The sequence below is a fragment of the Vombatus ursinus genome, unplaced genomic scaffold (assembly GCF_900497805.2).
Source record: "Vombatus ursinus unplaced genomic scaffold, bare-nosed wombat genome assembly UNPS02014793.1, whole genome shotgun sequence".
Classification (NCBI taxonomy): Eukaryota; Metazoa; Chordata; class Mammalia; order Diprotodontia; family Vombatidae; genus Vombatus; species Vombatus ursinus.
The window spans coordinates 11568859-11595867 of NW_020954571.1; the positions used below are offsets into that span (position 1 = coordinate 11568859).

Consider the following 27009-nt stretch of genomic DNA (forward strand, 5'->3'; position numbering starts at 1 on the left):
CCTTCCCGCCGCCTGGACCCTGACAGACCCCCTCACAGATCCAGCCTTTCTTTGGTTCTCTCAGATCCCTACAGATCCCCTTCCGGATCCCTTCAGATCACCCTCCTGATTCTCCTCGGGTCTCCCCCGCCGGTCTCTGAGGCCCCTCTCACTCTCCCTCCTCGATCCCCTCAGGGTCTTCGTCCCTAGTCCTGCAGGTCCCAGTTCCTGAACCCCACAGGTCTCGAGCCCGAACCCCCCCCAAAGACTTCCGCAAATCTCTGGCGCCCCACGCCCCTCCCCCGCCGCCCCCTTGGTGACTTTGGGCCCGTGACACCCTCTCCCCGGGCCCGTGACGTCAGGCCCAGCTGTTGGCCTCCCGGAAAGGCCTCTCCCCCCGCCCGCCCCACACAGCTGGTGCCTGGAGGGATATACCCCCCTCCTCGCCCCACCGCCCCTGGAGCCCCCAGCCTCCACTCCCCGCGAAAACCCCGATTCCCTAGGAGGGACCCCAAGGTGAAGGCTTGGGCAAGCCAGCTGTTAGGCTTGCCCCGCCCGCTCTGTGGGAATCCGATGCCGTCCTGGACTTCCTCCCTCCGGGCCCTTCCCAAACCTCTTCCAGCCTGCTCTACACCCTTCCCAACCCTCCGCATTGGACTCCCCTTTGCCTCAGACCCAGACCTGGGGTTCCAGAGTTAGGGATGGTGGGAGTTGGAAGTGGAGTGGGGGAAGGTATGTGTGGAAGGACCACATAGAGTAATATTATGGAGGGGAGTAGATCATTGTTTCTCTCAGAGTAACCCATGTGGGGAGGATTTGGAATGAAGTTAGGTAACCATTCCCTTTCCAAGTTGTCATTATAGCCTTCTGGCCTGGGAAATGGACAGGATTTTTTAAATTACCACCTCTGGGGAAATTCTTAAGTCCCTTGGGAACACTTTGAAGGAGGCCCAAAGACCTGGAATGACTTCATCACTGTGCAAATTCAGAGACCTAACATTGATGCTGTTGCTGCTGCTGATGACTAGTAATATCCTAAATTTATCCAGTTCCTTGATTCTTATGCTCTCAAAGATTCAAAACATGTTTGAAAGGTGAATGAGAGGATTGTTTCTGCCCAGATTCCAGCTCTTTTGAAAGGTCCATGGTTTTTTCTTTCACCTTTCCACCACACGTTCTTATTAACTAAATTCCTGGAACCCAAATACTTTTCACTCATTGCCCCCTGGGATAAGATATGCTCATTTATCAGAGGAAGGGAGAGAACTTAAAATGGGGGGAAATCTGTAAGGGTTGGGAGAGAAGTTACTTTTGCGGGGTAGCAAAAGACTTAGAGTTAGAACACCTGAGATTGAGTCCAGGCTCTTACACTTAATTATCTGGTCAAGTCATTTCCCCTTCTTTTACCAACTAATTCTGAGGAATATGCTTTGTAAACCTTAAAGCACCACGGAAGTATGACTTATTAAGGAAACTGAGTGTCAGAACTGTGAATCATTTCTCAGCACCTAGAGAGCCTTTGGGCAAAGTTGGAATCCAAACCTAGTTGTTTGACCTCCTAGCCACAACATGCTTTCTTCATGAGCCTACCTTATCGTATAATTTGTACTTCCTTGGGGAAATAATGTCCTGGACCCTGGATCGTGAACCTTACCATTTCCAACCCTAACCTTTTCCTTTCCGTAGTTGAAGGAGTATCAACAGAAGACCAGCCCCAGTGCCCCAGCAGGAGCCAAGAAGAAAAGGAAAACAAAAGATGGCAATAACCCTGAGACTCCTCCGTCTGGTGGGCGACACTCTCCTGAGGATGTGAGTCTTAACTAGAAACACTCCCTTGGAAAGATGGAGAAAAGGGGTGATGTTTGAGCTGATGACCTGACTCAGCGGACAGTTTTTCCCCATCCCCAGAAGAAGCCTTACAAATGAAAACGGCACCAAGCCACCTGCCTTTCCCTCTAAGAGATACTAGCAAAGTCATGGTGGGGGTGAAGTCATATAATAGAAAGACCTGGAAATTGGAAATCAAGAAATCTAGGTTCTTGTCCCATTTCTGCTACTCACTGTATGACTTGTGTAAGTCACTTCACTCCTCTGATCCTCAGCTTAAAGGAAGTAAAAGAGATATACTAGGTAATCTTAGATGGCACTTCTAGCTTCATTGTTTTAGGACTTTGTGATTCTGTGAACTTCTCTCCAACTCAGCTGGATTATATTAAACATCTGCTCATGGCAAAGCCAAAAATGGATGTTAGGAAGGCTATTCCCAGCCCCTGTTTATGGATTGGGTCCTCACCCTAGCCACCTTCAATTCCCATCCTCACCCCCATTTCCTCAAGCCCATCCCTTCCACCCTTCCCAACTCTATCTCCTCCCTCTAAGCCACCTCTCTTTCTCTCTTCCTCCCTTTTTGTTTCTCCCTTTTCGCCTCTTGTAGATTCAGGACATTCTGAAGGTGCTGGTGTCCGACCTTAACCGTTCCAATGGGGTTGCGTTACCCCCATTGGACAAGCGGAAGGTGAGACAGTGCCGAGGTCCCCTCTCACTGGCTTGCTTTCCCAGCTCTGCATGCCCCCAAGACCTCTCTGGGTTTTGGGATGACCTCCTGCTTTATTTTTCTGTTGCTGTCATTAACCCATGGTGGCCTGATTACTCCTTCACGTTCACCTACTTGGTTGTGTTTTTTTCCCTTTCCTACCCCGTTGTTATCTACAAGAAAGTAAAATGCATTTTGTAGCTAAAGGTAGAGTCAGGAGAGTCTTCAGAAAATTTCTGTTCTGTTGGTCACTATACAATATGTAAGAAATACTCTGGGTCTGTCCTCAAACTATCTGTCCAACTTGGGTGGGACAAAGAAGTGTTGGGTTTTTGAGAATTAACAGATGTAGTTTGGTTTGGGATAAAGAAAGAGAAGATGGATTTATATTGAAACTGGAGGGATTCAGGTAGATCTTAGGAAGGGACCATCTTCTCTGGAAGGAAGGTGTGACAGTGAAACAGGCTAGTGTATAGAAGTGGTGCTGCAGAGCTCTGATAGGAATAGTCTAGATTTAAAAAAAATAAGCTAGATGGTCATTTGTTTGAAATGGTTTTAGTGCTTCCAGGTTGAGGAATGTTTTAAATAACCTTTGAAGGGTACTAAGCTTGAAAATTATGTAGAAAATGGGGAGTCCCTTCTCCTTTTTGAGATGCCTTAAAAAGTCTTCTCATAAATAAATGGTCGAGAAGCATAGGAGAAGGATCATTGTTGGGTGGGCAGGGTGAGATGCTGTGATACAAAAATGTAGGAGTGGGCAGAGGGCTGGAAAGCCTTGGGAATGAGGCAATGTGCTTCTTGCTTGTAGAGGAGGAGAGATATTAAAGAACAGAAGAAAATGATCAAAGGAGTGGAAGAAGATTGGACAAATGGCTGCCCTAGTCTAGATTGTCAGGGGATTCCAGAGAACGGCCCCCTTTGGATTGCAGCCCAAATTGCAGTAGAGTGGATGTCCCAGTGGGACTGAAAAAAACTGCCTACTTGGCCTTGATGAGCACTACCAGCTGTACTTGGGATACCAGTTGGCAGGATTCCTCAGGGATTGGGCAGAAAGTAAGATCAAGCTATTGATGGGGGGATTGCCAACTCTGGTTTCAGCCTATTCCTTGGAGGTGAAGCTGGAAGATGGATGGGCGGTGGTTCCCACCTCCTGGGCATTGGATTTCTTCTGCCAAACCAAATGGCAGGTGATCCACATCAGGCAGTGATATTGGCACTTCTTTCTACAGCAACAGGAGAAGACTGTAAGACCTGAGAAGTGAGGTAGAACTGGGGCCAGATCTTGTTTCTTATATGGTCATGGGTAAAGCGATGGGGAAGGTCAACTGTTGGCTTTGATGAGGAAGAGAGAAGTACTTGGTATTTTAGTTTTTCAAAACTTCTCACACCTAATTGGCCCAGCAGGGAGAGGTAATATGGCATATCTTGTCTACTTGGGGAAGAGAATGTGGTGTTAGAGGAAAGGCCGCTGATATGTAGGAGTAGGGAAACTATAGTTTAAACTCAACTCTGCCACTGAGGAGTTATGTGACCTCAAGCAAGGCACTTTACTCTCTGGGCCTAAGTTTATTAATGTAGATCATGAAGGAGGTTGGACTAGTGGATTACTAAGGTTTATTCTGTGATTGGGTACTTGGCCTCCTTTCCTAGACACCTCTTTCCCCTTCCTTTTGGGAATTCATTCATTCAAAATGTATTAAATATCTCTCCTTCACAAGGTATGATTTGAGGCACCGAGGAGACCAAAACCAAATAAGACATCACCCCCTCAGGGAACTGATGGACTTGGAAGGGAGATTGGAGTTATATTATAAGTGACTATAACACAAAATAGAATATGACATATGTTTAAGACAGGTACGGTCAAAGTGCTTTGAGAGTTGAGAGGCTCTATGACATCACTGGAAATACCAGATCACCCAGATTGCATTTCCTTTGCGCTCTCTCTCTCTCTCTCCCTTTCTCCCTCTCTCCCTCTCTCCCTCTCTCCTCCTCTCCTCCTCTCCTCTCTCTGTCTCTCAGCAGTTTCCTTCTCATTTTCTACACCTTCTACTTCCAAGAGCATTAAGTTAGGGTAGTCCTACATAAAGTTATAAAATTTCTGGAAACTTTGAAGCATTGGTGGGGGAAAATATTTTGGGTGGAGGAAAGAAAAAGTAGAAACATTTGTAATATATTTTTAACCATCCTTTACAGATATACAGTAACGTAGTGGTACAGTGAAAAAAGCACTCAATTTGGAATCAGAGGATCTGGGTTTGGATCCCAGTGTTGTCATTTCCTACCTGCACCAGTACTATGGCTCAGGTCCTTAAGTCTTAACCTTTCTGGAACTCATTTTCCATATCTGTAAAATGAATAGTATCCCATCTGTGCTAATCGGTAACAAAAATCATAGAAAATGGCAAGGCAAAACTGGGCCCAAGGGACAGTGATCATAGCACAGGGAAATAAATAGGCAAAAGGCGCCATTTGCCCATTACTGAGTCTTCCCCTAGCTCTTCTGTATCAGGAGAGTGAAATGGGTCTGGAAATTCAAAGGAGCACCTCCATTTTCCACACAGAAATGCTTTTCCTTTCCTGTCCATGCTGAAGCTTCCCCACAAAGATGCATTTCCCCACTTCCGTCCAAAACTGGACTTGCTTGGTTAGAATAAAGGCAATGTCATTCTCTTCTCCCAATGAGCTTCTAAGAAGGTGGGGCCCCCCTAGAGCTCAACCAGATTCCTAACATAAAATATGGGTAGTTGTTTGGGCTTTGACCTAGAATTGAATCTCTTTCAGAGTTGAAGCTTTGTTAGGCAGAGCCAGTGAGGGAAGGCAAGGGGTTGGTCATTATTCCACAGGACATTAGATCTCCATCTATAATAATGCTCTGGATCTGCTGCCTCAGAGGGGGAAGATCTGAAATCTCCGAGATGCTAGGAGTCCTGGGGGTGGACTTGGGCAGTGGTTGTTCTCTTGTTCCTGAGTTGCTGTTTGACTGAAAGGATCTTTCTGGAGAGGAGAGGTTTGGGTGATGCTGGTAAAATAATTGCAGTTTGTTGTCAATACTCTAATTAGGTAATTTCTCTCTGAGAAGACCTGGGTCCAGAAAAATAGCTTGGGAGTGAGGGCGTATAGGAAGTAGGTCTGCTAAGCATGGTTGCATCTGTTTCGTTGTCCCTGAGATTCACTATCAGGCAGGTGGCAGAGCGAGGGTTCCAAAAGGAGCCAGGGTCGCTCCTGAAAGCAAACTAGATTTTTTGGAAAGTAGTCTCTTTCCTTTGGCTACATTCTGCCCTTCTTTTCTAGCACTTTAAGTGCTAGAGAAGTTAGAGCCTTTTGCTGCCATTTTTTGGGGGTTCTAGAAAGAAGAAGGTATATATGTAAAGGTGATTGTGCTGTCCCTACTCTGAACTCTGGCACTCTCACACTTGCCCCTGTGGAGGGACCTGAAGACAGAATGGATAGGGACTTAGCACAGATCCTGGATTAGAGTGTGCAGCCATTACTTTGACTACTGCAAGGGGCATTCCCTGATTGAAAAGTATCTGTTCATTTTCTCCCTTTCACCACCTCCCTTACCACATGTCCCATCTCTACCTAGAGATCTTCCAGTGTCCTTCCCTGCATGTCACTGTAACCCCCTTGCTCTGTTCTGTAACAGGCATCCAGAGACAGTGCTGCTCCTGCCCTGCTGCCTGCAGATGTCACCGTGCCCTTTGGCAGTGCCCATCCCCCCCGTACCAGTCCCCCCTGCCCCACTAGCATGGCCTCGCCTCAGGTTTGTGCTCCTTACCATCCCACTTGTTTGTCATCTCAACTTTGTCCCTGACAGCATCGTACCTATCTGATACAGGTACTTCTTTGGGAGTCTCCCCTCTTCCCTTTTCCTGGGTAGCTTGGTTCCTCCTCTGGCTTAAGTGAGCCCAAGTCTGGGGTGAGTCCAGGTCTATGGCTTTCTATCCCATTTGGCTACCCTTGGGATAGGAAGAAGGGGATGCTGAAATTAGCAAGGCCCATTCTGTCCCTGAGTGGTAATTACACCAGAGTTATGTGACCCCATCTTTTTTATTTCCCTCCCAACAGAACTGTGAGATTGAGAATGGTCCAAGTCCTATGGAAGAAAGCAAGTGAGTGTCTATCAAGGGTAGTTGTCTCCCAGAGACAGGCCGGGGGGTCCAAGTCATCTTATTCTCTGTGCCCTTCCTTTTTCCACCCAGTTGTATTGAACTTCCTTCATGAATGTCTTCCAGATCTCTGTCTTCTACCGAGAGCCTGCGGCAGATCTCAGAACAACTCAATGGTCTTGTTTCCCAGGTAGCATGGGGATTGAGGTAGGGTGGCATATGGGGACAGGCAGGAAAGGATAGTGTGGTCTGGGAAGTTTGGGGCAGGACTAGAGAGGACACGGTAAAGGTGATTAGTATTTATAATGTAGAGTACTGTATTGTGTAGAGAGTCAGGGAAATTGGATTATATTTTTATTCTGTTTCTCACTGGCAGCTAGGTTGTCCAGTGCATAGAACACTGGACTTGGAGTCAGGAAGACATGAATTCAAATCCTGCCTTAAATACTTACTATCTGTGTGACACTAGTCAAGTCACTTAATTTCTCTCAGTCTCAGTTTCCTCATCTGTACAGTGGGATAGTAATAGTACCTACCTTTCAGGGTTGCTGTGAGGCTCAAATGAATTATGTAAACATGTGTAAAGTGCTTTGCAAACCTTAAAACTGTGTAAATGCTTTCGATTATTATTAGTTGTGTGACCTTGGTCAATTAATGTTACCTTCCTGGACCTCAGTTTCCTCCTTTGTATAATGAAGAAGTTAGACTAGAGCAGGGACCTTTTTCTTTGTCATAGATCCCTTTGGCAGTCTGGTAAAGCCTGTGGATCCCTTTTCAGAATAATATTTTTAAGTGAACAAAATAAAATTCATAAGATTACAAAGGAAACAGATTATATTGAAATAGAGCTATCAAAATACTTAAAAAAAAAAAAACCAAGTTTATGGACCCCAGGCTAAGAACCCCCAAACCAGAGGATCTCCAAGTTAGTTTGCTTTTAGTTTTAACATTGGAATTTGGAATGTATTAGTGTGGGTAGGGTGGATTAGAAGGATTAGAAGGGGAAGGAATATATGGGCCAGAAGAAATAGGCTGATGGGTTGGAGAGAGAAGGGATCAAGCTAATTAATGAAAGGGTTGTGTATGTGTGTGAAAAGAGAAGAAAAGAAAATTGGAGGATGTGGGGAATATTTAGGTTAAGGAAAATCCCACTTGAAATTCTTTCTTCCAGTCCACATCCTATATCAATGGGGAGGGCCCAGTGTCTTCTACCAACATGAAGGACCTGGAGGTAAGTGGCTCAGGGCCTTTGTTGGGCTAGGCTAAAGACTAGACTCTCATCTTTAGCCATAGTGGGGAGGAGAGTGTCTTGTACCCCGTAAAACTGTCTTAGCTGTTCCCCCATCCTAATGATTATTCTCTCCACTTCTACCCCAATCCTCCCTTTGTTTCTTCCTCCTCTCTGCATGCGCCTCAGAGTCGGTATCAAGAGCTAGCAGTAGCCCTGGATTCCAGCAATCTAACAAACAAACAGCTCGGTAGCAAGATAGAGGAATTGGTAAGATCCCAGCATGGTCTCCTGGTTACAACTTCTCTAAGTCTCCAGTCTTCCCTAGGGGCCTTAGAGCAAGATCCCAGCCATTATTGGAACTAGGAGAGAGCTTTGGATATGGGGGTGGCCTCAGCTAAGGTACCAAAAAGAATGGGAATTAGTTCTCCACTGTAAGGTTTCCAAGACATTGAGCATGTAGCATGGCTGTTTCTGTTTGCTACTTTCTTAACATCCCATCCCCCATCACTCCCTAAATCCTCCTGCTACCTGCCCTTTCTCCCACTTTCTCTGGGAGGTATTAGGGTATATTGGAAAGAGCACTTGATTGAAAGTTGGCCTCTGCATTGTAGCAGTGTGACCTTACATAGACACTTCACCCCTCTGGGTTTCAATTTTCTTCTCTATAAAATGAGGAGTATACAGTCCTCTTTTGTTCTTTTTTTATGTGTGGGGTTTTTTTTTTATGTTTGTGTTTATTGACAATTAGGTTCCTAATAAAAAATAAAATGGGAAGGGTTCAGACTAGATTACCTAAAGCCCCTTTCAGCTCTAAAATTTTATGATTCTGTGATTCTTTCAGTTCCTATTTCAGTAGGCAGTAGGTATTATCTAAGCTTGCTTTTCTTCAAGTGCCTATGATTGTCCTCTAGAATGGACAGTCTGTTATCCACATGCTGACCTTCTAGGTGTAACAGTATATTCAGTAAGCACTACTGCCTTGGGAAACCCCAGAGGAGAGGACTCTTTAAGAAAAATGAAGAGCCCAATCTAGGTCTGTCTAGGCCCTGGCAATTTTTCCTTCCATCAGCCCTCTTCCCCAGTACCTCTGTCTCTCCTCTGTTCAGTGGCTTGGGGAGTATGGACACACTACACACTTCTTAGGAAAATGACACCTTGTTTTTGCTTTTCCCACAGAAACAACAGAATCAGGAGGCCCTGGATCAGTTGGAGAAGGTAAAATGACTGTGCACCTTGTATAGGTGTCTTAGAGGCAACTGTTGCAGCTTGGCTCACTTGCCACCTGCCCCCTATGATAAGGGCTTCCTTTGACAATGTATTTTTACTACTGGTAACTGATCTCCTTTCTTCCACAGGAGAAGAAAGAATTTGAGCAGAAATTCGCCAAGGAGCAGGGAGCCCTAAGGGAACAGCTACAGGTAAATGGATGTAATTAGACAAAGTTCCTGCTATCCCATAGAAATTCTCCTCTTACTCTTCTCTTCTTCTTAAAGGTTCACATCCAGACCATTGGGATTCTTGTTTCAGAGAAGACAGAGCTACAGACAGCTCTGGCCCACACACAGCAGGCTGCCCGCCAGAAATCAGGTGGAGGAGGGTTATTGTCCCCACTAATTGCTATCCTAAAGGGCCCCTCCCTTGGTTATGAAATGCCTTGATTCTGCCATCTTATAGTTTCCCCTCCCCTCTCCAATGTATTTTTCTCACCTTACACTCTTGGAGTTGGAAGGAAACTCTGCCCTCATTCCTACCCCATCTCATTCTAGGAGAGTCAGAAGATTTGGCCAGCCGCCTGCAGTCTTCGCGGCAGCGTGTTGGGGAGTTGGAGCGGACGCTTTCTTCTGTGTCCACACAGCAGAAGCAGGCTGATAGGGTAATTCCAATTCTTGCTTCTCAATAGGTGTTGTGAGTCTCTTGTTCATGCTGTGTAGCTTATTAGAACTAGGTCCTTGGATGAGAAGGCAATGTATGATATACTGGAAAAAGCACTAGGTTTAGGAATCAACTGCCCTGGATTCAAGTCTCATCTGGGGCACTACATATCTGTGTGACCATGGAAAAGTCACTTAATTTCTGGGTCTATCTCTTTATCTATAAAATGGGTATAACATCTGACCCCATCTGCATTATTGGGTTTAAAAGGTTCCAGTGAGTTCATGAATATGAAAGCGTTTTGGAAAACATGAAGTACTTTATAATACGAAGTTTTTTTATCAGTATGAATAAAAAGCAGTTGCCTGAGTTTTTTGCCCTCTCCTGCTGTCTTACCACCTTCACTCTTCTTGCAGTATAACAAGGAGTTAACTAAAGAGCGGGATGCTCTCAAACTGGAACTATACAAGCACAGGTTAGTGGGGTAGCAGACAGAAGACTAGGGGATCTCAGTGCAGAAGTGGGCAGAGGCTGTGGACTAGGTTTAGTCCTCATGGGGAAGACTGACTGAAACATTAGAGGCAAAAACCTTGTGTTCCAAGAGCTCTGGGCTTAGGAGCCTTACTCTAGTTCTGGCACAAACTTAATAAGGGTCCCTGCCCCTGTCTGGACCTAAGTTTCCTCATTTGTGAAATAAAAGAATAAACAATATTAATGGTGTCCCCAAGTTTCAAGATTCAGTGAGTCTCCAGAGATTATGGAGGGTGGTGATGTGTGTTCCCAGTGGGCCCCCTGACACCCCTCTCTCCTACCCCACCCTCCTGCCTGTCCCAGCAAGAGCAGTGAGGAGCTGAAGCAGCAGCACTCAGAGCTAGAAGAGAAGCTCCGGGTGCTGGTGGCAGAGAAGGCAGCTACACAAATGGAGGTGGAGGAGCTGCACAAGAAACTGGAGATGACGGAGCTGATGTTGCAACAGGTAACACCAGGGAGGGCATTCCAGGGGACCCAAGCCCCCTCAACCATTTGCCCAGCCCCAGAATTCTGAGGTGGGCCTGGGGTTTCTACTGAGCAGCAGAGTTTAGAGGAGAGAAGCTGGAGATCATAGAAGCTAAAGGTTTGGTAGAGACCTCAGAGGTCATTTAGACAAGTCAGTGACATTTGAAAAGCCTCCAACTGGAGGATCAAGAACTCACCTGCACCTGAGGCAGCCCATTCCATTTTTTACTGCTCTTATTACTGAGTGTTTTGCTTATGTTGAGCCATAATCTGCTGCCCATTATCTTTGACTCACTTCTCCTTGTCCTGCCCTCTGAGACCAAGTTAATCAAGCCAAAGATAGCTATCGTGTCCCCTCTTCGTTGCTTTTTTCCAGGCTAAATATCCCCAAGCCTTTAAAGAAATCATTCTGTGGCACGTTTTCAAGTCCCTTCACCCTGTGGCCCTCCTTTTGATGTGCTATAGTTCACAAGTTCTTAATCTGGAATTGATAACTGTATTTCTGTATAATCAATTTCCTTTGTAATCCTATGTATTTCCTTTTATGCACTTAAAGACCTTATCCTGAGAAGGGGTCTAGAGACTTCATCAGACTGCCCAAAAGGTCTGCGACATAAAGAGAAGAACCCCTGATCTAGTTAGTCGGTGCCCTTCCTAGAATGTGGTGCCCAAAACTGGACATAATACACCATATGTTGGCCAAGTACAATGGGCCCTACACTCCCTCTTTGTGGACCCCGCTTCTGTTAATGCAACCCAAGATCATATGAGCATTTTTGTGGTTGCCCTGTCACATAGCTGACTCATCAAGCTTTCAGTCCGTGAAAACTCCTGTCTCTCTCACATGGGCTGCTGTCTAGATGTGGCTCCTAGTCTGCCACTGACTAACTGTGTAGCTTGGCCAGGTTACTTTCCTGCTGTTTTCATCAGCTCTAAATTGGGTCTCTTTTCCACCTGACTTAGAGGTTATAAGGTGGGGGGTTTACAACTGACCCTCCATCTCAGAGTGGCTCTGGATCTGACCTTCTCTGATTCCTCTCCATCCAGTTTTCCAGTCAATCAGGTGCCCCTGATAGTAACCAACAGCTGCAGCAGGCCCTAGAGGAGCGAATGCAACTGGAGACCCATGTGGACCAGGTGAGCAGGACAGAGATGAAGAAGGAGCTTAATTCCCAGGTGATTAGCATTGCCCATGGCCATCCCCTCCAACTTTTTTTCCTTCCCTTCTCCCAGCTGTTGGAGTCATTGCAGCAGCTCCAGGCGGAGAGGGACCAGTATGCAGAGAAGTTGAAGGAGGAAGGCACCATCTGGCAACAGCGGGTGCAGCAACTTTCAGAACAGGTTGGGACTTCAGAAGGGGATGGCTTGGGAGTAGAGGGAAGGTGAGGGTTGTGGGAAGTAAAACTTCATGTTCTCATTCCTCCTTTCATCATCTCTCCCTATTATGCTGTGGGCAGGTGCGGATTCTGGGGGAGGAGAAGGAACACAGTGTGAACCAGGTGCAGGAGCTAGAGACCAGCTTAGCTGAACTGAAGAGCCAGTCTGGTAGGCCGGGCTAGGAAAGCCAGGGGAGGGTATCAGGGGTGGAGGACACTTGGCACAATGGTTGAGTAAGACGTTTTGTTAGGAGGGAGCATTGAAAGCACTGGTAGTCAGGGTTCTGTGCTCTCCTTGGGCTTTCCCCATCACTGTTAGTAGCCAGCAGGTGGCAATTCCCTTAGAGTTCTAAATGGGAGAGTAGGGCAGGGAGCCCTCCCATCTCAGAGACTAGAAATCTGGGGTCTGGCCAGAATCAGCCCAGCGTCCAACTGTCCCTCTGTATTCTGGTCAGGAATCCCATGGACGTTTCCATTCAGAATCACAGCCCTCCTCTTTAAGATTGAGGACAGGAAAACTGTTTCTGTTACTGCTGCCTTATCACAGGCTGTTTGTGATTTGAACTTTAAGAGAATCCCTTAAATAACCTGGCCAAGTAGAAAGATTCTAACTTGGGAGAATCTCTGGCTTCAAGTGGCTAGGGATCTCAGCCAAGAATTAGAAGATCTGAGTTCTAGTTCTTTGACTGTATAATGTTGGGCAAGCCCTTCCTCTCTAGGCCTCAGTTTCTTCATTTATAAAATGGTTTTGATAACACTCTACCTACTTCACATAGTTGTGAGAATTAAAATGAAATAAGGAATGAAAAACTCATTTGAAAAAACAGTTTTAGAGTTCTTTTAAGAGGATTCTATAAAGTACTTTTAAGAGTTATTGCTTATCTTAGATTTTGCTGTAAGTCCTTGTCCCTTCTGACATGTCCCAGAGGGGCTGGGACAGTTGGATGCTAGGCTTTTTGATTCTAGGCAGACCTCAAGCAGCAAGGAGTGGGACCTGAGGACCAAGGGACTGGTGGAGGATCACGTGTGCCTGAGGATGGGGAGTAATTGGAAGTCCTTGTGCTTCTCTTTGCTAGAAGTGCCCCCAGCCCCAGAGCCCCCAGCTGGTCCCTCTGAGGCAGAGCAAAGACTGCAAGAAGAGGCGGAGCAACTTCGGAAGGAGCTTGAGGGCCTGGCAGGGCAGCTCCGCGCCCAGGTACAGGACAATGAGGGCCTCAGCCGCCTAAACCGAGAGCAGGAGGAGAGGCTGCTGGAGCTGGAACGGGCAGCTGAGCGCTGGGGGGAGCAAGCAGCCGAGCGGGAACAGATCCTGGAGAGCATGCAGAGCGACCGCACCACCATCAGCCGGGCCCTCACCCAGAACCGGGAGCTGAAGGAGCAGCTGGCAGAGCTACAGAACGGCTTTGTCAAACTGGTATGTGGGCCATCTCCACACCTCGCCCCCCCCTCCCCTCCTTCTGTGCTAAGACCCTAGAGTTAAAGAGCCCTAGTTCTGGAAGGGATATTAACAGGCTCAACATCCCTGTTTTATAGAGGAGGCTGAGGCTGCAAGGGAAAAGTAATTTCCTTGAGAGCACATGGCTATTGAGTGGCAGTGCCAGGACTAAAGCTCAGCTCTCTTGGCTCCTACTCTGCTCTCCTATCCACACATGAACTCCCCTGACCTCTCAGATCCTCTGGGACATTTTGCTTGATGAACCTTATTTGTTTTCAAATGAACCTTATTTGTTGCCATATCTAACAACAGATTCTCTTACACCAACCTCAGTGACATGTATGTGGCCCCTTTCTCTGTGGTCTCAGTTGGCACTTGATTACTAGTGACTGCTTCCTATCCCTCTCATGTCTCCAGACCAATGAAAATATGGAGGTAACAAGTGCTCTGCAGTCAGAGCAACACGTCAAGAAAGAACTTGCCAAGAAGCTGGGGCAGCTACAGGAAAAGCTGGGGGAGCTGAAGGAGACGGTAATGCCTTGTATCATCCAGTGTTGGATAAGCATCCTTTGGGAAGGGATGGGGAAAACGGGGTTCTTTGGATGTGGGGAGTGTCATAGGTGGCCATTAGGATGGGGCTAGCATGTGCACACAGGCACCATTCACAGTTATGTAGGCACTCAGAAGTGTTGATTGTAATCAAAAGGTGGTCAGAGGTATCTGAATAAATCTCGTTCCATCTTGGGGCAGGATGATTTGGGGGGAAATGAGGCCCATATTTGGGGTGGGGGAAATGTAGGGTATAGGTTTGGGTGAAGAGGCAAAGCCTTGGAAGACAGATGGGAAGGAGCTAGAAGGTAGAGATTTCATGAGAGGTGTTTGAGTTCTGGAAGGCTGTTAAATCATGGGGGCAGTAAGCAGGGAAAGACAATCTCTAGAAAGCTGGCTCAGCCATTGTTGTTCCCTCCCTGGCTCTAAAAGTGAGAAAGAGCCGGGCGTTTGTCTGACTGCCCCCTAGGAGGGCTCCACCCAAGACAAGGCCAGAGACTGGAGGTCAGGCTGGACAGGGCTGTGGACAGGGCCTCCCACCCCCACTGCTCAATGGGTGCTGGACCTCAGTAGTGCCCCCTCATAGATGGAGTTGAAGAGCCAGGAAGCCCAGGGGCTACAGGAGCAGCGGGATCAGTACCTGGGCCACCTGCAGCAATACGTGGCAGCCTACCAGCAGTTGGCCACCGAGAAGGACGAACTTCACAAGCAGTTCCTACTGCAGACTCAGCTCATGGACCGACTGCAGCATGAGGAAGTGCAGGGGAAGGTAGCGGCTGACTTGGCTCGCCAGGAACTGCTGCAGACTCAGGTAAGAGGGCCTTTGGTTCCCTTCACAAGAGGCAGAGGGTGGGAGGCCCAAAGGCTGACATCGTCCCTTCCCCCACACAGGAGCGCCTGGAGGCTGCTACGCAAGAAAACCAGCAACTGCAGGCCCAGCTCAGCCTTACTCCAGAACCCAGGGAAGGTGAGGGGTACCTATGCTCCTTCTAGAAGATGGCAGAAAGGGGACATTTCCTGGAACTATAGATTGGCCAGCAGAACTAGAAGAAACCTTGGAGATCATCTTGCTATGGTCCCCTCATACAAATGAGTAACTTGGAACCCCAAGAGATGAAGCAATCTGCCTACGGGCACATAGCCACACTATAGCAGGTCTAGGATTAGAACCCTGTTTGGCACTAATTGCCAGTCCAGTGCTCTTCCTACTATATCATGTTGCTTCTCCGGTTACCCCTAACAGATGAGTTGTCTGAAGAAGAAATGGAGGATGCTCCTCAACCAGCATTAAGCATCCCTGAGGACTTTGAAAGTCGGGAGGCCATGGTGAGCATGATTTTCTCCCTGTCTGCCAGCCCTGGGAAATGTTCTTCCACTCCCTACTTCGAGCTAAGATTCCCAAGCCCATCAGATTGCCTGTCTTCTAATAGGTACCTGCTCCCTAGCCTTTCTCCCCTTGGTCAAAACTGCCCTTGCTGGTACTCCTCATCAACTCTCCCTCTCCTGCCTATCTGGCCCCAGGTGGCATTCCTCAACTCAGCTTTGTCAAGCATGGAAGAAGAGAGGAGTCGGCTGTGGCAGCAGCTAAAGGAACAGCGACGACGGTGCCGGCATCTGACGAGGGAGGTGGCCCGGCCCCAGCGACAGCCCAGCCCTTCCTCCCAAGTGCTGAGTGGGGACAGTGTGCCCAGCGAAGTGCACCAGGCACTTCAGGCTGCCATGGAGAAATTGCAGGTGAGGTTCCAAGGTGTGCAGAGAGGAGAGTTAGGGAGGAACCCAAGCTCGCTGTTCCTGCAACGAGAAGCTGACCCTTTTTGGGGCCGTAGGCCCGATTCACAGAACTGATGCAGGAGAAAGTGGATATGCAAGAACGAGTAGAAGAACTGGAGCATCGGTGCATCCAGCTCTCTGGAGAAACAGACACTATTGGTGAGGAGAGGCATTGGGAAGAGAAGTAGAAGGATGGGGGTGAGGAATAAGCTAGGTGGCAGTGGGGGAGGGGACAGGTATGACCGATGGGGGAGATAGGTATGGAGGGAGGCCAGGTAGGCATGATGGTCTGTTGTCAGGGAGCCCAGGGTGCTGGAGAATCTCACCTGAATCGGACATCATTCTGTCCCCACCCCAGGTGAATACATTGCACTATACCAGAGCCAGAGGGCTGTGCTGAAGGAGAGACATCGGGAGAAAGAGGAATATATCAGCCGGCTGGCCCAGGACAAAGAGGAGATGAAGGTTAGCAGGCTCTACCTCCCCGAGAAGGACCCCAGCCAGCCCTCTTTGTCCACCTTCAGACCTAGGTCAAGGAGTGGAGTTCGCCCGGCATGAGCCCAGTAGCTTAGTCTCTCCTTTTCTGTTGCCAGATGAAGCTTCTGGAACTGCAGGAGTTGGTGTTACGGCTAGTGGGTGAGCGAAATGAGTGGTTCAGCAAGTTCCTGGCTGTCACCCAAGCACCTTCAGGGCCTGCTGGGGAGAGCAGTCCCAACCCTGTCCCTGAAGGCCACTTGGATCTCAGTCCTCCTGACAAAGAGGGTGAGTGAAACATGGGAAAGCAGATTCAGGACATACTCTTGAGCTTAAGAATAGAATGGCAACAGGGGGGACTTATAGGCTGCCAAAATACCTTAAAACCCTGTCTCTCCCAGGCCTCCGGGAAGTGAGCCTGGCAGATGAGACGGAGCTTGTGTCCGCTGTGAGTGAGCCCCCCTTGAGCCAGCCTCGCCCAGATGATCCCACAGCCCAACAGATCATGCAGTTGTTGCGGGAGATCCAGAACCCCAGGGATCGGGCAGGGGGCTTGGGAGAAAACCCTTGTATCCCCTTCTTCTACCGAGCTGATGAGAACGATGAGGTCAAGATCATGGTGATCTAACAGTGGGGTGATAGGAGGAAGTGGACTGGGCCCTAAGCCAAGGGCAGCAGGACCTTTTGTCCTCCCCTCCCCCACCTCCAACTCTAGAATAGCTAGGTGGGCTCAAGGGAATGAAGATGCCCTTCTCCACCCCTGGCATCTGGAATGGGGAGGGTGCACAGGTTAGTGTGGGGCCCCTCAATGCCCACCCCACAGGGCTGTTTCTTCCTTCCTAGGCCTGAGTCTTATTTCCTTCCAGCCAAAAAGGAAAGCGAGTGGCTGAATAAAGGCAGTTTGTTTGGAAGGCCTGGGGCTTGGCTTACCTCTCTGGGGGACAGGGAGTGGTTGGGGGTGCTTGGTGGTTATGGAGCAAGAAGGTGCCACCTCATCCAAGTTGGCATCCCATCTTGGTCCTTGGGGCTGGGGGTGGCAGTAGACAGCACTTTTGGTGGGCATTGGGGTGAGAAAGGCTTGCAGCGGGTAATGGGATGGGGCAGCAGAAGGGACAGGGGCTCCATTGGGCAAGGGAGCAAGCTTTGTGGCCCTTGAGTGTATATACTGTATCTGTGTAACATTTTGTATATTCTGGGGGGTGGGCCAACAGAGGGTAGACACCCCTGAGCAGGCTACCACCCTGTATGATAGAGTTGAAGCAGGACAGGTTTAATATGGAGCAATGTTCTAATAATTATTTGGGGGAATGGGGAAACTATTTATTGGTCGCACAATGCAGGAAGAGGGGACGGGGTTCTAGTTCCTGGGTGATTCAACTCCTGTTTCTTTTGCTTTTCTCTTTCAAAATAAATGAATTCAGCCAATGTTGTCAGTCCTGTGTCTTCCTGCCCCGTGGCTCCTAGGCTAATTTGTCATTAGGACTTCTAGCTGACTGTACCCCCCTTTTCTCTGACCAAGTCCTAGGTTGTGCTCACTATGGGCCTAGCTGTTCCATCCTTAATTCCATTCACCTCAAGTAACATGGGGCACCCTGCTGCCTTCCTTTTTGCCCTGTAGCTACCTAGACTTTACCCACTGCTTTGCCATGGGTCTCTTTTCTGGGGCCTAGCCAGCAGAGGGAGAAGATATTCTAGCATGGTAGGTCTATTGCCATATGAGTTAAAGACAGACATGGATACAGCATGTACCTGAAGCACACCTTAATGTCTCCCCAAAAAAGTGGTATTGATTGTGTCACTCTTTAAATTTGTTTTCTTAAGTACAATTTAGTTCATTTTTACAATTAAGTTTCTGTTTCCTTAGTTGGACAAATTAAATTGTCTTTTGTGATTGGATTCATTCCATTCTGTAAACCTTAAAAAAAATTTTCGTGGGTGCACATTCTTATGAAATGTACTGCACGTGCCTTTCCTACAGGATGAGTCCATTCTTGCCAGAGGTCCAGCTTGAAACCCCTGGACCAGAAAAGGCCTTCAATTGGGAAATGTTGGAGTTAGAAGGGACTTCAGAAATTCTCAAGCCCAATCCCCATCATTTTATAGAAGGGGAAAGGGACTCATCCCGAGTCCCACAATAAATCAGTGACAGGGCCAGAAACCAAGCCTTCTGACTCCAGGCCAAAGGCTTCTTCTACTCATTGTTTTATGGTGCTACAGCTATATCATGCTAGTCCATGGTTCTCCAAAAAAGCACAGAGCCAAGGACTCCTCTTTCAAGTCTAGGTTGGAAGAATTTCTCATTCATTCCTTGGCAGATGAACCTGCTGTTTTGGAACACAACAATTACAAGGGTTCCCAGGTGCTGGATGAGAAGACAAGAGGCCAGTCCCTTTCCCAAGTCAGCACCTGGTGCTACCTTCTTTTTTTCCTTTTTACCCTGGGAGCTGCTGTGTAGACCTCACTCCCCCAAGCCCTCTAGTCGAGAGATACAGCAGCCCAACCAAGGCACGTTTGGTGTCATACAGAAATGAGTTTTATTCTCAGCCAAGAGACAGCGCAACAGATAGAAGTGACAGAACTGTAGCAGTCACTGGTACAGTACCCACACATCCACAGGAAGGGGGAGTGTCCTGCTGTCCCAGGCACGAGTGAGACAGTGAGGCTCAAAGAACACCCAGGCAGATGGAACACTTTTGGGGGAGGGAATCCAGAGCAACAACATCCCCTTATACTTGGGCAACAAAACCACAAGGACAGCAGATGGTCTGACTTCCAACCTGAGCAAGGTTGTGTTCCTATATATATATATATATTATATATATGTATGTGTGTATTTCTAGATATTTATAGAAGTTCTCGGCGGGAGAGATACCACAGAGGGAGCATTTTCTGAGCACAGGTTTTCATTAATGTCACACCTGGATATGTCAGCTCACAACTATGACAGACCAAATCATGAAGTTTGGGAGGGTAGCCACCATCAGTCACAGAACAGCAGTAAGAGGGTTGGGGACAGGGTGTCACCGAGGAGTAGGGAGCTGGTTATAGGTCGAAGGGGGGTCTAGGACTCTCAGGACGGGATGGACTTGCCTGACCCGCTCGGCTGGCAGTTGAAGAGAAAAGAGGAGGGAAAAAAAGGAGGGGAAGAAAACTGATAAGGCAGGAAAACCATAGATATGACCAAACCCCTCCCACCCCACCATTTGTAGCAGTTGAATAGGACAGAAAGGAAACCGGATTGCATGGAGAAAGGAGAGGAAGCACTGGAATGGAAAGGGAAGGTTGGAGCACCCAGAATGAGCAGAAAGAATCTGGGCTTTGGCAGGGACATGGGAGAAGAGGCTAGTTGGGTTCCACCCTCCCCACCAAAGAGCCAACATTTCCCCACACATACATACACTCTCCACTCACACTCACTGCATCCAGAATACCACATCAGAAGCTGCTAATCACATGCTCTGCCTCCTGCATCCCCCCCAAGCCCAGACCTAACCATGCTTGCCCTGAAGGAGCCCAGAGGGCCCCTGCCATCCATCTCTCCGTGGTTTCTACCCCACCCAGCAAGCATCCAGCTGGAAATGTGGATTCAAAGCTTGGAAAACTTGGAAAACGCTGGGTGAAGAGAGTTAAATCTAAAGGTGAGGCTCCATGGGGCAGGTGGCTGAGGATGCATCTGTCTCCTCAGGCAATGAATGACAGCCTCCTTGGTAGGGTCAGAGAACCTAAAGGTTTCTCCCTCAATGTGATCATGCAATGGGTGCCAGTGGCCAACAGGCCTCAAAGTTATAAGTCTAAGAGGGGAGGCTCAGCTGGTCGGGGGACAGCAGGTCGCGTAGGTGAGGCCGGGCCCTTCCTGCTGGGGAGAAGCAGAGTTAAGAGTCAGTGGGGCATAAATATATAGAAGTTACTGGTGCTCTGAGCTGCTCCATTTTAGGCTGGGCAAGAAGCCCAAGTTAGGACTTCTACTGGAGGCAGGCAGGAAAATTCCCTCACTAGGTCATTAAGCAGAGACCACGAGCTTAGGCTACTGCTGCTCCCTCTTTCTCCAACTGCCGGTTATCCCACAGGATACCCAGGCAAAGATTTGATTGCCCTCTGGCAACCTGAGAGGATGTGTTTGTCCCTGGGTTAGACACAATACCACACCAGGGCTAAGAAAGCTGCCCTTGATTTGATGCCATATGCCCACCCAGGCACTGGCAGAAGAGGTACCAGTCGGCAAGTGGAGACCCCCCTGGAGCAGCACACAACAATAAGTCCAAATGAACTGGATCAAGGGCATGAGAAATTCTACAAGTCTCTAGTAACAGAGAGAATATAGGGGTCTCCGATATAATCGTCTTGTTCAGGGTCAAGGTTGGAGAATACAGATGGTACAACTAACAGACCAGCATGGTGTCCACAAGAGAGGGTAAACCAGCAGGGGAGTGCAGAGCCTATAGCGACTCACCATGGGCATCACCCTAGCATGTTTGTCCAAGTGATCTTAGCTTTAAAGTGAATCCCGAAGGCAGTCTCCAAGGGACCAGGAGCTTTCCAAAATGGGACTGGGACAATTGGGCTACTAGTAGTGCTTCTGTATCAATCTCATGGCCTTTTAATCACCACCTGGGGGTTGCTGCTGCCTCCCTGAGTCACTGCTCAGATGCTTAACACCAGTGGGAACCAAGAGTATTATATCCTAGAGCCCAGATCACAGGCTCTCAGGTACTTTGCTATTCTATATCTAAGGGTACTAGAATGGGGGTGGAGAGGTATGATTCCATCTCAGAGCCAAACCCAAAAGAGTCAAGCTTTCCTAGAAACCCAAACTCAAACGACCTCTCAGCCAACTGGGGTTACACCCCCACCACACTCTTCCAACACTTTGGCCTCTGACACCGGAAAGACCCTACAGGAGGAATCCTTAAGCACAGACCTTATGCTAGCCTTGACAGCTTCCCAGAGGCCCCCATTTGTCTCAACTAACCTGCCTGCCCTACCTTTCCTGGGCATGGCACCCAAGCTTTGAAACCCAGAAAGTGGGCAAACAGCTGAGAAAGGTGAGAATGAGTCAGAGGTGATGAGGTAGTGCCCAGAGAGGGCCAAGAGGGTAGAAAGAAGAGATCTGGAGCTGGAGGAGGGACTGGGTAGGACATCTGTTTGGAGCTGGGAGCCTGGCTTCCACGCCCTCTGCCTGGCCCTCTGTGGCTGCCCCCTCCCAAGGCAGGGAGCTGGCCAGAGTCAGGGGGCAGGGGATGGGACACACTGATTCATGCAGCACAGGCTGGGGAGACCAGCACCTACCGTGGCGGGAGTCCTCAGGGGTCACTGATAGTGATTCTGAAAGACAACACGAAATCAACAGGGCAGTTCACATTGATCAATGCAAGGGGCCAGGCTGGGCTGTTGGCAGGGGGGAGACACACGCACACGCGCGTGCGTGCGTAACACACGTGCACACACATGCACTGAGGCCCACAGCTTCGCATGCACACTGACATAAATGCCCACAGGAACGCCAGGTACTCTTCCTTTTCCCCCCACCCAACCCCTTACTTTGCTCTCACTAGCCTTCGCGTGCAGCAGGGGACCCAGACATGCATCCACTCAGCAGATATATAGGAGCACACGTGTGGGCCTACTCACGACAGAGAAGCTTGCCCTTTCAGGAGCAGCAGGCACACAGAGGCATGTGCAAATGCTCCCCAGGTGTGCTCACAGAGGGACACGCACCCTAACCCACATTCCCCAGGACCTGATCTGTCACAGGACTCCCAATAACCACTCTTTGCTCCCTGGTGCCTACTCGATCTAGGAAGCCCTGTTGGAGCAATTCAGGGCATGGGTAGGGGTGCTGCTCTCCCATCAGAAACGATGTCCAGCTCCAGGCTCCCCAGCCAGAGGCTGCCAAGATATAGGTTCAGACCTCCGAAAGGGGCCTCTCCTGGGGTGCCACATCTGGCTAAACAACTGCATGGCCCCATGTCCTCTGTATGAAGATGTACCCTCCCAGAGGACAACGGGAAACATTCCTGCTCCAGATCCTAAAATAGTGGCCTTTTGTAAATTCACACTCCTCAGACTGGCACCCAGCTCCTCCCCTACATGCACTCTCTGCTCTGGAGAGGCTAGTTTTCTGCCCTCCACACATACCCTTCTATTTCTGCCTCAGTATCTCTGTCCAAGCAGGCCTTCCCCAGCCTCATTCTTAGAGCCCTATCAATTTTTTGTACATGGCATGCAGCCCTAGAGAGGAAGCTTGTCCCTAGAACATTAAGTTTCTATAATACTGAAGATCTGGCTTTTGATAGGTTGGAAGTTGGGGGCGGGGGCAAGGTGCAGCTTCTAAGGGGGAGAAGAGCTCCAGGGCACTAAGGATTTTCTATACTACTGAAGGACTGTCCACTGCAGGTGAACAGAAGAAGAAATACATGTCCAGGACAGGGCTGTTGGTGCCCTCTAAGTGACTTAAAAATTTTTTTTGCATTTTTTTGGAATTAAATTTTACTTTTTAATTAATGAGGACAAAGCTCTAACAGCCTTACCCTAGTTATTGTTCTGCTCCTCTTTATTCCATTCCCCCTCCTCCTCCCTCATAATCCTTCAAGGTCCAGTTCAAATTCTACCTCTTTGAAGACCCCTCCATCCTCCTCAAATCTCTCCTTTCTCTGAATTCCCATAGTACATCTAGTCTGGACCACACTGTTTAGCTCTTAATTGACCTCTAATTGTTAAACATGTCTTAGCCACATTGTGAACTATTGAGAGCAGGGACTCTAAAAGTATAGGGCTGTGGTCACAGTAGGCATTGTGTATTCACTATAGCACCTAGGGGAACAACAACCAATCCTAGCTCACCACACTGCCCTGAGGCCTGGTCTGCAGCCCTTTCAGACTCCCTGGACTCCCAGCAGTTCCAGCCTACCTGTCCTTTGTTCTTCCTGGGCCAAAGAAAGAAGTTAATCTTTTTGGTTTTTTTTTAACCCCAAGGCAAAAATCTGATTTCTACTGGGCAGCATGGAAAAGGAGGAAAAGTACTTAGATTTGGAGTCAGGAGACCTGGATTTGAATTCCATCCCCATCACTTAATAGCTGTGTGACTGTGGGCCAGTCCTTTCACTTCTCTTGGCCTCAATTTTCCTCATCTATAAAATAAGGGGGTTGGGCTAGATAATCATTAAAGTTGCCTAACAGTTATTATTAGCTCTGTGCTAATAATTATTATTATTGGATAATAATTATTAGCTCCTGAGCTCCTGGTGGGGCACAGACAGGCTACTGTTCTCCATCCAGCCTTCCAAACTATGACTTGATGATGCTGATCTAATTTTGGTTCCTTATGGTGAACAGAACCAAAAGAAATCAGACTAAAGTTAGATTTCAGGAGGACCTACCTTAGGAAAAAGAGGTCTGAGATAGGAAGATGTAATAGAGGATTTGGAACCTCTTTCCCTATGTATAGGACATGCTAGGGTAGGGGTAAGGAAAAAGTGTTGTCAGGATGCTCAAAGGCCTGTTAGCAGAAGGACAACCCAGGCATCCTGTTTCCCAGTCTTCCATATGAAAACGCACTCTTGACATCCTCTCGTACACTCATACGTGTGCACACCCACACAGGCACCATATACCTTCCCCCACTGCACACAGCCATGGCCTTTGCTCTAGGGGGCCCGAAAGGCAGGCCAGGTATTTGAACAGAAGTGGCCATGGGAGCAGCTGATAAGACTCAAAGACACTAGGGAAATGGGGCAAGGGGTGTTGCAGGAGGGGAAACATCAGTAGTGATGCTGCTTCCTTCCTGGTAGAGGATGCTGAAGCTTTCCCTCACCAGTCCTGACTTCAGACTGAAGTCACTCATTCTATACAAGGGGAGGAGGCAGAAGCTTTTCAGGGTACCTCAGAGGTCTGTAATGAACACAGCCCTAGCACCTCTGATCCAAGGCAGGAAGCACAAGGCAGCCCTAGGGGTGCCCAGCTCCCAGTGTCCCCCCTCATCCACTGAGGGATGTGGATGGGCACAGTTGCCCTGTGACCAGGGTATAAAGAAGAGTGGCAGAGGGGAGGAGAGAAAGGAATGAGATCAGCTTGCAGAGAAAAGACAGAGGAACTAGGCAAGAGGAGGAAGGCAGAGATGAGTGAAGGTAGGTGAGGAAGTGCCATGCACCCAAGACCCCAGATCCACAGCCCACTGAGTTATTACAAGGCCTGGTGGCCCTCAGGCTGCTTCTACTGGATGAAGGCATAGAACAACCCTAACTGAACCCTTGCCAGGCAGGCAACACCCGTCCCCCACCTTCAAGGCCCTTCTATTAGGGGTTAAAAATGATTATAGTAGATTGAAAGCCACCTCGTAGTCCTCAGGAGGCTAGCAGCTTTCCTCCTCTAGCTACACCCCTGCCCTCCCAACCCGTCGGACCCAGGATTCCTGGGCAGTTCCTTCCTGCCCACTGGAGAACTCTACTGCCTTCCTCAGGCCCTGCAGGTGTAGGAGGGGCACAGGCCCAGCTGCTTCCAACCCTGGAGGCCCAACCCTTCCCTGTCGTCTGGGGGTGGAGCTGCTGCCCGGGGTGCAAAGGGCTCCCCGTGCATCAGGAACACTGCCCAGCAGACCTCTGCAAAGTCTCAGAAATGGTACTCTGCCCTCACTGTCCTGAACCCAGAAAGGTGGGGACCCCAAGGCAGTTACCTCCCCTAGACCAGCCTCCCCCCGCTCACCTGGGAACCCCCGGGGGGGCGCGGTTGGGCCTTGACGGCACCTGAGGGGGTGGTCCGAAGGGGTCAGGGGAAGCCCCTGGCCGGGAGGGCACGGGGGGCGCCCCCCCCCAGGGCGGACCCAGCAGGCGGAGGCCCAGGAGCAGGGCCCCGGGAGCCGGGCCGGGCTGGGGGCACGGCGGGGGCTCGCCTTTGTGGGGTGGGGCTGGACGTGGGCGACCTGCGGGGGACGCACAGAGAGAAGGAACGGGAAGGTGAATGACTGCACCCCCAGAGCCCGGACCGGTGGTGCCCTTCCTTGCCAGTGGTCTGCGAGCCCCGCCTACTACCCCCTCCCACCCGTCTGCTTGCTCCTCCCCATCCCGCCTTCTTTGAGCAAGCTCCAGTCCGCATCCCAGGTGCCCCGCGAGTCAGTCCCCCCTAGCTCCAGCAGGGAGCCCCCGAAGCCCGCCTCCCTCCTGCCCCGGGGTCGTCGGGGTTAGGGGGCGGCTGGACCCGCCCCTGGTACCTGCGTCCGGCCGGTACACTCTGCACCTGCAGCCAGGAGTCGTCCACAGGCGGGGGCATGGGCGTGCTGATGGTGGTGGTGTTGATGTCTCCGATGATGCCCAGGGCCTCTTTCAGGGCGTGGTACATGCGCAGCATCTCATCTCTCCGCTGGGCTTGCTCCGCAGACTCCTCCATCAGCGTGTTCTGGTCCCCGCACGAGTACAAATTGGCCAGTAGCTCCGAGTGGATGAAGTCCTTGGTCTGAGAGCAAAGAGGTGCACACAAAGACCTAGGAAGGGGCAGGGCTTTGGGGCTTGCCAAAAGCCAGTCCAGCCTGTCCCTCAGATACCACCTGATGTGCTACTAGGCCTGAGCAATCCTTGGACAAATCACTTCTCCCTCTGATTCTGTTTCCTCATCAGTAAAAGGAAGATGGTCAGTAAGGCCCCCCGTAAGGCAACTAGGTGGATAGAATCAAGGAGACCTGAATTCAAATCCTGCTTCAGATACTTATTAGAAGTGTGACCCTGGGAAAGCCACTTAACTCGTCTCAGTTGCATCTCAAAAACGGTGATATTAATAGCACCTCACAGGGTTGTTATGAGAATCAATTAACATATGTAAAGCACCTTGCAAGCTTCAAAGTATAATACTTGTTAGCTATTATTATTCTAGCTTTAATAACTCTACCAACTTGGCAAAACATTTTCAGAGGTTCACAGAACACAGAATGTTAGGAAGGAACCTGAGAATACAGTATATATAAAAGAATGTCAGAGCTGAGAAATGTTAAAACATGAAAGTTAGAGGTGGTAGGGATGGTAATCACTGGTACAATCATCTCCATTTATGGATGGGAAAACTAACATCCAGAATGGGTTAGAGACCACATCTCTCTCATCAAACAGACTTGAGTCTTTCCAAAGAGGAGGGTGGGGGGAAGGTGAAAGGAAGAAGAAGGCTGGGAGTAAGAGGTCACGGATGTATGTGTGTGTGTGTGTGTGTGTATGTGTATGTGTTCATGATGTGAATGGGTTAAAGGCAACTCTGGGAAGACAGAGCTAGCTGAAGCATAGATATGTTGAGGGCTGTTATGAAAAAATAGAGTTGGAATTCCTGGATGTACCCACATCCCCAGATAAGTGGGGATGTCCTAAAGCAAGAAAGAGTGTAAGAACCATTCTTGGCTCAAGGGCTATACAAAAATGGGATGGGCAGGATTTGACCACAGACCATAGTTTGCTGACCCTTGTCCTAAAGCAAAGCTGAGAAACACTGAAAGATAAGCCCAGCTCTAAAAGATGTACAGAAAGTATTTTGAAATAGGGATTTTAGTGAAGCTAGAGAGGTATGAGAAACCATTCCACAGAAACATAGGTCTACACATCTACGGGAACACCATTAAGAGACAATGAGTCTCAGAGGATGTGACACAAATGGTTGGGTGCTTGCAAATAATTTGGTGACCTAGCTCATCAGAATCTTCTCTTATGGGTGCC

At 49.0% G+C, this 27009-nt stretch overlaps 3 protein-coding genes across 6 annotated transcripts in view; 1 reads left to right on the plus strand and 2 right to left on the minus strand.

Annotated features, from left to right (window-relative positions):
• SWI5 (SWI5 homologous recombination repair protein) overlaps positions 1-218 on the minus strand; it is a 21345-nt gene extending 21127 nt beyond the window's left edge. The window contains exon 1 of the mRNA XM_027869702.1: positions 102-218. The gene's annotated coding sequence lies outside the window, so the exon portion shown is untranslated. The remainder of the gene's footprint in view (positions 1-101) is intronic.
• GOLGA2 (golgin A2) overlaps positions 1-17752 on the plus strand; it is a 17908-nt gene extending 156 nt beyond the window's left edge. Inside the window, exons 2-27 of one of the 4 annotated variants that reach the window (XM_027869698.1) lie at positions 1666-1788; positions 2414-2494; positions 6162-6278; positions 6584-6627; positions 6751-6814; positions 7796-7855; positions 8042-8122; positions 9032-9070; positions 9211-9273; positions 9349-9442; positions 9622-9728; positions 10144-10202; positions 10562-10703; positions 11771-11860; positions 11957-12064; positions 12181-12268; positions 13176-13513; positions 13952-14065; positions 14670-14894; positions 14975-15050; positions 15327-15409; positions 15605-15817; positions 15910-16012; positions 16212-16318; positions 16447-16615; positions 16729-17752. In XM_027869698.1, coding sequence (XP_027725499.1) covers positions 1666-1788; positions 2414-2494; positions 6162-6278; positions 6584-6627; positions 6751-6814; positions 7796-7855; positions 8042-8122; positions 9032-9070; positions 9211-9273; positions 9349-9442; positions 9622-9728; positions 10144-10202; positions 10562-10703; positions 11771-11860; positions 11957-12064; positions 12181-12268; positions 13176-13513; positions 13952-14065; positions 14670-14894; positions 14975-15050; positions 15327-15409; positions 15605-15817; positions 15910-16012; positions 16212-16318; positions 16447-16615; positions 16729-16955 — 3015 coding nt within the window. In that variant the 3' untranslated portion in view covers positions 16956-17752. The remainder of the gene's footprint in view (positions 1-1665; positions 1789-2413; positions 2495-6161; positions 6279-6583; positions 6628-6750; positions 6815-7795; positions 7856-8041; positions 8123-9031; positions 9071-9210; positions 9274-9348; positions 9443-9621; positions 9729-10143; positions 10203-10561; positions 10704-11770; positions 11861-11956; positions 12065-12180; positions 12269-13175; positions 13514-13951; positions 14066-14669; positions 14895-14974; positions 15051-15326; positions 15410-15604; positions 15818-15909; positions 16013-16211; positions 16319-16446; positions 16616-16728) is intronic. The other 3 variants (XM_027869700.1, XM_027869701.1, XM_027869699.1) reach the window with 3 other exon arrangements.
• A 1085-nt stretch (positions 17753-18837) lies between these two features.
• The window catches only part of DNM1 (dynamin 1), a 64575-nt gene continuing 56403 nt past the window's right edge, over positions 18838-27009 (minus strand). The window contains 4 exon segments of the mRNA XM_027869423.1: positions 18838-20180; positions 25025-25129; positions 25131-25241; positions 25530-25771. Coding sequence (XP_027725224.1) covers positions 20111-20180; positions 25025-25129; positions 25131-25241; positions 25530-25771 — 528 coding nt within the window. The 3' untranslated portion in view covers positions 18838-20110.